At 43.3% G+C, this 9,636-nt stretch overlaps 1 protein-coding gene across 1 annotated transcript; it reads left to right on the forward strand.

Annotated features, from left to right (window-relative positions):
* The first annotated feature begins 392 nt into the window (after positions 1-392).
* Positions 393-9,120, forward strand: CHST4 (carbohydrate sulfotransferase 4). The gene is given in 3 exon segments (NM_001287130.1): positions 393-429; positions 1,636-1,687; positions 7,403-9,120. A coding segment is annotated over 1 exon segment (1,140 nt). The 5' UTR covers positions 393-429; positions 1,636-1,687; positions 7,403-7,418; the 3' UTR covers positions 8,559-9,120.
* The last annotated feature ends 516 nt before the right edge of the window (positions 9,121-9,636 follow it).

Consider the following 9,636-nt stretch of genomic DNA (forward strand, 5'->3'; position numbering starts at 1 on the left):
TCCTTATCGACCTCATCTCCCAGGTCTTCTTTTTCTTTTTCTACTCTGTCCTAAGGGATTTAACCTTTTCAGCTGCGTTCAAGAAGCCTACTTTCCAGCACCAGCTTCCAGCTGTGGGATACAGAACTTCCTCCTTTGCGTCTACTGCGAGCAGCCTCTCCCAGTGCTTGAGTGTCTCAGTGTTAAAGCTGCTAATATCAAGGCTACTCGGGAGTGAGCGCTTTCTCAACACTGTTCTGGAAGGTGGGTCACTATTCCGGCAGAAGGGAGAGGTCAGTGGAATTATTTCTGAGCACAGTTTATTATGCAGAATGTAAGGAGGAAGTGGAAGCCGATAGGGGAGTTGGTGGGTGAGTCAGAGGAGAAAAGCACAACTTGGCTTGCAGTGAGCCTTTCTAAAGCAGTGGAGAAGCCTAAGTTATTATCAAGGTAAGAGGAGAATTTTCTCTGTATACGCCTCCATAGCAGGGCCACTGATCCAAGGCTCCTGGAGTGGAGTATCAGAAAGTTACCCGAAGCTAAGCTAAGGATTTTAACTGTGGTGTCAGAGGGAGGGGTTGTGGAGGGCGGCTAAATCAGAATCACCTGGAGAATCTCCCTGAAAAAGCGCAAGCTGCCTACCAGCAGCTCCCTCATCCCCACTGGCTCCATCTCTGAAAGGATCCGAAAAAGCCTAGAATGCCAGTAGGGCTGTCTTGATAGATATTTTGTAGATGGTCCCCTGATGCATCTAACTTGCTCAGATCCTGGCTTCTGAGTGCAAGTTTCTATACTTCGTGTAGCTTTTCTGCTCAGGTGCTGGAGGTGGCAGGTGGGAGGTGGAGGTAGCTGTAGGTTTGGGATGTGATAATTGAATGCTCTCAGCCCTGAGACTCAACAGACCTGGGGTCTGATTAAGGTGGGCTATTTCCGCCATTGGATCAATCAGTTAAAATTCAGTTTACTTATCCTGAAAAACGGGTGTGTGAATTATCACTGTCCTGTATATCTAACCGGATAGCTGTCATGATTGTGACTAAATGGGGTTTCAAAGTTGTGGAGTGCTATTCAGATGTAAAAGAAGATTAAGTTATGAGGCCAGCGCATCAACCAAAGTAGAAGAGACTTCTGTCTTGTATGGCCTCAGATAAATCTAGAACTTCTAGTTGGAATTGAAATAACTTTATACACGCAAAATAAGAATATCTTGTCCTACCTTCCTTATCCACATCAATGAGGGCACCTCAAACAATAAAAACTGCCTTACAAATGACGTCATTCAGTCATCATTCAGTAACTTTCTCGAGCACCTACTATGTGCCAGGCACTGTTGTTGACACACCAGAGACACAGCAGTGATGAGGACCCAGGTCCAACCCTAACTTTCAGTCTAGTTACTGTTTGTTGCCTTTGCCTGGGTCCTTATCCCCATGGTTTTCCGGGCTCTATAGGTATATGTGTAGATATCGGCTTCCCCAACCCAGCTCTGATCTCTTGGTTTGTGAAAATATCTCCTACAATCTCTGATTTCGGGTTATGGGAGCATAATCTTCCTGAGGAATCCAAGTTAGGAATGTGCCAGTGGCTGGAATCCAGGGCTCTTAAATTGCTGTCTGTTATTTTTTCCCTCAGAAGTCTTCATTTTGTTTCTAAAAGGCTACACAGCATCCATTTGGGAGTCATCCATAATTCAGCCCTCTGTCATCAGGTAAGGTCATGTTTATGATGGTGATTTTTTTTAAGAACAATACCACTCATCCCTCCTTGATGCAATATGTTTTTTAATTATTGGGGGGTGGTGGTGACAGATGTGCTGAGGGTTTTCTCTGTTTTTTCTTTTTCTAACTGAACTAGTTAGACAAGAGAAGCAGTCTGAGTGGTCTTGTGTCCTGCAATACAGTTTTTATTTTATTTTATTTTTTAAGATTTAGTAATTTTTTAAAGATTTATTTATTTAGGGAGAGGGAGAGAAGCAGACTCTTTGCTGAGTGGGGCTCCATCTCAACCCTGAGATCACAACCTGAGCCAAAATTCAAGAGTCAGATGCTCAACTGACTGAGCCACTCAGATGCCCTGCTTTTATTTCTTATTAATTAAAAAAAAATAATAATGTTCATGGCTTTTTTTCCCCTAGTTTTCATGAATATATATTCAGTGTAGAAACTTTTTTTTGGAGTAAGGTTGATTGTGCCATGCCATCAAACCTATGCGTCTGACTTTATTAATATTTTGCTCCATGCAATTGAGATAGTTTTGGTTCTGTGCTCAATGCTCAACGGAATCACCTAAATTTTAGTAATTGATACTAAAGAGACACCCATGTGCATTTAGGAAAGGCCAAGTTTTCATTTCTTGACAGGTCTCATTCAGTTGTCTGCTTTCCAGCATGATTATTTCTTTTCCCATATTCAATTATTAATTTATTCAACCAGTGTTTAAAGAGCCTTAATCACTTATAAGTTTCATGTGCCTGTAAATAAGATAAGACAGCACTTATCCACTTACCCTTAAGTTATAGCAGCCCTGTCGCAGAAACATTCTTCTACAGCTATTTACAATAGAGGGGAGAGATGGATGCTAACTGAAAGTTCAAAGAACAATTAAATCTCAGGAGGAATGACTTCTAAGTAACAGGAAAGAACCAAAAATCTGGAGCCTACGATGCTGAAAAGCAAGGGACTGGCAGGGTATCAAGATCAAACCTGAAGGTCCTTGGCTACAAGATTTGGGGATTTTGATTTAATCCTGTATGTGTTGGAAAGTTACTGAAGGATTTCAAGGAGGGAACTGATAGACTTGTACTTTAGAAAAGACAGTTTTTGGCAGCAGTGGATGATGAGACAGAAGAGAGAGGCTACTTATTATCAAATGCCAGGCTAGAGACAGCAGACAACAGACCAGAGATTCTGACAACAGGGAGGCAGGATTCAAGCTTGCCAATGAGCAGCCAGGAAAGTACACTTGGCAAGGTGGACCACGGACTCTGAAATGGAGTCATGTCACATACTTCTCACAAATGCTGACCAAATCCAAAGACTACAGAGGATGTTAGTGGGAGAGAGGTGGGAGACAGGAGAGGATTGAGGAAATAGCTGTAAAAAAACCCGACTTGCCCATTCTTCATGGAGCCACACCTGCTCACTTCTCCCAGGCCTTCAAGAGTATCCATCTCTATCACTGATTACAATCTCTGCAGAAATGAACTTTATCTATAGTCTTCCCTGGCTGTTCTGGCTCACCCCATCATGGTACTTCCAGGAAGTACCTAGAGCCCAGTGACAAGAGATGGGACTCACTTTACAAAAGCACACTTTCTTTCTGGCCAGGGTGAGTGCTCATGGTAAGAAAAAGCAAAGGAAGGAATCGAAGGATTTCCATGGGAATTCCTGAAACCACGGACAACTAAAGCCTGAGGACAACTGGGGATGGAGTTCGAAGGCCTGGCTCCAGCTCTGAGAATGGGCATGAGGCCAGGAGCTATACTGGTAGGCAAGGAGGACTTAAAGCCATTGATCCTGCTGAGGACACTGAAATGGCCCAAAGCCGTGTTGGGAAGAAAGGGTGTAACTTTGAAAGGTCTATATTCCTAATCCTTAAGAAATGTTAGCTTCTTTTTGAGCTGATTACAGTCCCTGCATAAAGTTCTATCATGGTTTCCTTATAATTAATTGTATACAGGTCAAGTTCTTCTCTTCTTTACTTTTCTCTCTTTTGCTCTATTGTTTCCTATCTTTGTTCCAAATTTTTCTTCATACTTACATTACCTTTGGGAGAGGATCTCTTGCTAAAGTCATTTCCTCAGTCTTTGGGAGGTGGAGGTAGAGGAGGACAATCTTTGGCTATTATTAATAATGGCCTAGTTTCTTTTTTTTTTAATTTTTATTTATTTATGATAGTCACAGAGAGAGAGAGAGGCAGAGACACAGGCAGAGGGAGAAGCAGGCTCCATGCACCAGGAGCCCAACGTGGGATTCGATCCCAGGTCTCCAGGATCGCGCTCTGGGCCAAAGGCAGGTGCTAAACCGCTGCGCCACCCAGGGATCCCATGGCCTAGTTTCTAATAATTTCCTCTTAGGCTTGCGTTTGAAAGACCTAAGAGCATATCTTAGCTGGTCTTATTCTAAACTTCAGGGCCAAGAAAAGAATTACCACTCATTGGCATTTCCCTGGCTATAGCAAAATAACCTTGGCAGTGAAAGAGAGATGATCCTCATTGGATCCGTTTGACACAGAAGGAGGAAATGCATTGTTGTAATGAATGGAAGTGAGGAGTTTCTGTGCCACTGCCACATAAGGTCTGGCTTGGGTCGGTACACAGTTCCCAGAAGGTTCAGGGGACTTCCAAGGGAAGCCCATGAGCTGGCAAAGCATGCTGTACCTCTTCAGGAAGCACGCTATAAAATCCAAGAGTCACATCTATGGCTGCCCAATTCCTCCTCAAAAACCTACTCCCTGGTGGCCCCGGTGGCTCAGCGGTTTAGCGCCGCCCACAGCCCGGGGTGTGATCCTGGAGACCCGGGATCCAGTCCCACGTCAGGCTCCCTGCATGGAGCCTGCTTCTCCCTCTGCCTGTGTCTCTGCCTCTCTCTCTCTCTCTCTCTCTCTCTCTCTCTCTCTCTCTCTCTCTCTCTCCTCTCTGTGTATTCTCATGAATAAATAAATAAAATCTTAAAAAAAAAAAACCTACTCCCTAGAATCTCTGCAGCTCTTGATATAGTGAACGGTTCATGACCAGTATGAATGCTATCTGAGTGATAAATAGCAAAGTTACTCACATGTGTATTTTTGGACTTTATGCTTTCACTTCTGGGGATTTAGCTTACATGCATATGTAATGATCATGGTCAGTGCTGAAGTTTGTGAAATGGCAAAAGAGCTGGAAATAAGTCAAAAGCCCATCAATGAAGAAACTATTTAAATAAATTGTGGTACATCCATATAATAAACTCTATGTAGTGGTAAAATGGAATGAGGAAATGCTTTATGTGCTACCATGGAAAGCTCACCAAGACATACAGTAAAGTTAAAAAAGTATGGTGCGAATAACTTGCTACTTCTGTTATAAAGAGGGGGAAAATTAAGACTACATGTACATTTGAATGTTCTTGGGTATGCAAAAAGCAACTGAAAAGACACATGAAAAATGAACCCAGTTGCTACCTGGGAGCAAGGTGGGAATGGGCAGATAAGGGACACATACTGGAAATAGACTTTTGCTGTACAGTAATGACAAAACACTAGCTAGTAGATTAATCCTAGCTGTGAGTAGAGATGAGGTTACTGAGTCAGCTGCCGGTAAAATTCTTGGGTGTTCTTTCCCTCAGGAAAATACTGTGACCCATCATTAAGGTAAATCATTACCCCTGTTTACAAAGAGCTCTACAAGTTTTCTGGTTTATGAGTAGAGGCTTTACCCACAGACATAACTGCTTGTCATAGTATTTCCCCCATCTATTAAAGATTTGCAGTGTGACACACTAGGCTCTGGCTGGTAAGCAAGCACTCCCGTTATGCTCTTCCTGCATGCAGAATTACAGGAAGCCTTCTTTTAAATTCTAAATCTGGATTCAATGTTTATGATAATGATACTTTTTAAAACAATTTGAGCTGTGTAACTATTACTCATTAAAAACTTTTTAAAAATTACTGATAAGATCTGTCACCAGGAAAATAACCCTAAATCCAGCTCCAATTACTTTCTAGAAATGTATTCTTTGTCAAAGCTGGAAAGAAGAAAATTACTAGTATATAGTGATGTGCAAATTAGCACATTGTGGGTGCCTGGCTGGCTCAGCCAGTGATGTATACGATTCTTAATCTCAGGATTGTGAGTTTATACCCCACATTGCATGTACAGATTACTTAAAAATAAAATATTTGAAAAAAAAATTAGCACGTTGCTTCTATTAATATTTTACACTGTGAAATAGCTTTCTCTCAATAGTTGTTTATGCTAGGAAGTCACCCAAAACAATCCAGAATTATCTTAACCCTTAAAGAACCCTTAACCTTAAACTTTAAAAACAAAAAACAAAAAACTCCTCAGAATAATATTCTAGCATGGCACCAGGAACCATGGTCTTTTCATACCAAGTAAGCCTTGATTACTAAGGGAGTAAATTGAGGGTTGCCATCAGGCTGTATGAGCCTTCGTGTGAATTACTAGGAAGAATTCATTTCTCTAAATATATTTTTAAAGATTTTATTTATTTATTTTAGAGAACACATGCACATGTACACACACAAGTGAGGTAGGGGCAGAGAGAGAGAAACCCAAGCAGCCTCCCCACTGAGCATGAAGCCCAACCCAAGGCTCAATCTCAGAACCCTGAGATAACCTGAGCCAAAATCAAGAATCATCTGCTTAGCCAATTGAGCCACCCAGGCACCCCTCTCTAGGTATTTAACATCTAAAAATTGGAAAATCATTTTAATGTTATTATTCTCTTGGACTAAAATACTTTACTGTCACCTGTGAGAACATTTTTTAATAATAAATATCTTAAAGTTTTCATGAGATGGCATTCCCTAGGATTATAGTATACAGCCTGGCCATCTGTATTGAGCAGCCCTGATTGGGTTGTGTCAAGCAGTTAACAGGCCATAAGTAGCACTATTGCAGCTCTTAGGTTGGCTTGCCACACTTCCATAGCGTCAGCTGTTAAGGAGACAACAATTCAAGTCAAATAGATTTAGATAGTTTCTTAGCTACACTGATGTAAGGTCAGCATTGGGTCAGTTCCTCATGTCCCTAGTCCCACAGGATGAGACCCGATCAGAGGAGACTAACTGACAAATGCCATGGGCACTTGGCTCTGTCACTGAGGAGACAACCCCAAACTCAAGCCAAACAATTTTATAGCCTGTGACCATATCCTTCAGGAGATTGAAAGGCTTGTGCTTGCTCGAGATGAAGGAAGGTAATGAGAAATGATCTATGGCAATCTTCCTCAAGATAGGGGAGGTGGGTGAGCAATGGCCTTGAGGTAGTTCCTCCCAAGTCAGCTAATCTCTCTTAGTTTCAGAAGGAATCACAGAGCAGTCAACCAAAACTTGTGTCAGACTATGGTTAATCTTTGCCTAAGTGGCCTGTGTGGAGACATGCATGTCACCAAGGCAGAGCTATTCTTCTATGTCAATGAAATATGGCTGGGTTCAGGGATTTTTGGTAGTTTACTGGACAAGAAAGACCACAAGGGAGGAAGTAAGGAGCCTAAAATAAACAGAACTTATTGACACACTAACTGCAAGGGACAGGAATTGATTCAGAGAAGGATTTGTATAGCTGGTTGCCAGAAGTTTCCAGCACTCTATGTTGCTCTTCACTGGGGGTCAGAGGAAAAAAATGGCATTGGCAGGAAAGGGGATGGAAGGCAGACACCAAAATAGAAACATAACACAGCCCTTCTGCTTGTTCCTTAAGGATCTTCCACTTCAGCGTGATGATACTGCCAAAAAAGATGAAGCCACTGCTGTTTCTGATTTCCCAGATGGCCATCTTTGCTCTATTCCTCCACCTGTATGGCCACAACTCCAACTCCCCATCCACCACAGAGGAGCCCAAGCCCATGCATGTGCTGGTCCTGTCTTCCTGGCGCTCTGGCTCTTCTTTTGTGGGACAGCTTTTTGGGCAGCATCCAGATGTCTTCTACCTGATGGAGCCTGCCTGGCACATCTGGATGACCTTCACACACAGCACTGCCTGGAGGCTGCAGATGGCAGTGAGGGATCTGATACGTGCCATTTTCCTGTGTGACATGAGTGTCTTTGACGCCTACATGAAACCTGGTCCTCGAAGACAGTCCAGCCTCTTCCAGTGGGAGAACAGCCGGGCCCTGTGTTCCCCACCTGCCTGCAACATCTTCTCCCGGGATATGATCATACCCCGGGCTCACTGTAAGCTTCTGTGCAGTCAACAGCCCTTTGAGGTGGTAGAGAAGGCCTGTCGTTCCTACAGCCATGTGGTGCTCAAGGAGGTACGCTTTTTCAACCTGCAGATGCTCTACCCGCTGCTGAGAGACCCTTCCCTCAATCTGCGTATCGTGCACTTGGTACGTGACCCTCGGGCAGTGTTCCGTTCTCGAGAACACACCACAGAGGAACTCATGATCGACAGCCGCATTGTGTTGGGGCAGCATTGGGAGAAACTCAAGAAGGAGGATCAGCCCTACTATATGATGCAGGTCATCTGCCAAAGCCAGCTGGAGATCTATAAGGCTGTGCAGTCCTTGCCCAAAGCGCTGAGGGAACGCTACATGCTCATACGCTATGAGGACCTGGTCCGGAACCCCATTGCCCGGACTGCACAAATATATGAATATGTGAGATTGAAATTCTTGCCTCATCTCCAGACCTGGGTGTACAACATCACTCGAGGTGAGGGCATGGGTAATCATGCCTTCCACACTAATGCCAGGAATGCTCTCAACGTCTCCCAGGCCTGGCGCTGGACTTTGCCTTACGAAAAGGTTTCTCGACTTCAGAAAGTCTGCAGTGATACCATGACTTTGCTGGGCTACCAGCTTGTTAGATCAGAGCAAGAGCAGAGAAACCTGTCACTGGATCTTCTGTCTACATAGACTACCTCCAAGTAAGTCTACCAAGAGGGTTGAAGAGGCTGTGTGTCCCCACTTGGCACCAGCCTTGGCCACATTAACAAAGGCTTCTTAGTCTTAATTACATCTCTTTTGGTGTACATGTGAGCATGAGTTGTGCCTATACGTGCTCAAGCTGAGAAATCTTCATGTCTCCACTCAGGCCTAGAAGAGATTCAGAAACGTATACGAGCAGCATGTTCCACCACCTAAAAAGGAGTATTGCCTTTCTTCTCTTCTTGGTCTTCCCATCTGCATGTACCTCAAAGACTTTGTGGCCTGGGGTCCTAATTGGCACCACACAGTATCAGTGGGATAAATCCATAAACTTCTCTATCCACATCTTGCCCAGTAGGAAAGGAGAGAGACAGGAAATGGGTCTTCTGCCAAAGAGCCCACCAGCACATTCCACAGGGATATGAACTTTGAGCCCATGGAGCTCCTGGTGGATTCACAAAGGGAACAGAGAAAAGAGTTGGATGCTTATGGTGGGCTTGGCCATTACAGTTATCAGTTATCACAAATACAAAATGAGATCTCCGCATAATAGAGCAAGCTCTTAAATTCATGGAGTGGCTAGGCCTGATATGGACATTGTTTCCCCTCAGTGTTTTCCTATCGCATAGAAGATTTTGATTTGTGAAGCTGCTATCCATTAACACTAAAATTCCAAATAGGATTCTGTTTGGAGTTTTCCCTTTTATGCTTTCTAATTACTTAGTAGTAAATGCTAATTCTTATGGGATCCTAACCTGATAACATAAGCATCTTTAGAGACTTTTTTTTTTGTGTGTACTTTTACTATTATCTATTACCCACACACAAAAATTTCTGAGACAATATTTGGTGTCAGATGATGAGCTGAGTCTAAACTGATCAATACTGACCACATTGTGCTCTTAAGAATCTGTAGAAAGTAGGCAACTAGCAACAAGCCCTTTCTTTCTTGTGTGAGGTGTGAGTTGCAGTAACACTCTAGGGTCTGGGCAAAGGGTTCTTCTAATGTGATCCTCAGCCAGAGGACCTCAGGGTTAGTATGGCTAGTGATGTTCAGCTCTTCCTG

Source organism: Canis lupus, chromosome 5, assembly GCF_011100685.1.
Source record: "Canis lupus familiaris isolate Mischka breed German Shepherd chromosome 5, alternate assembly UU_Cfam_GSD_1.0, whole genome shotgun sequence".
In the NCBI taxonomy this organism is placed as follows: Eukaryota; Metazoa; Chordata; class Mammalia; order Carnivora; family Canidae; genus Canis; species Canis lupus.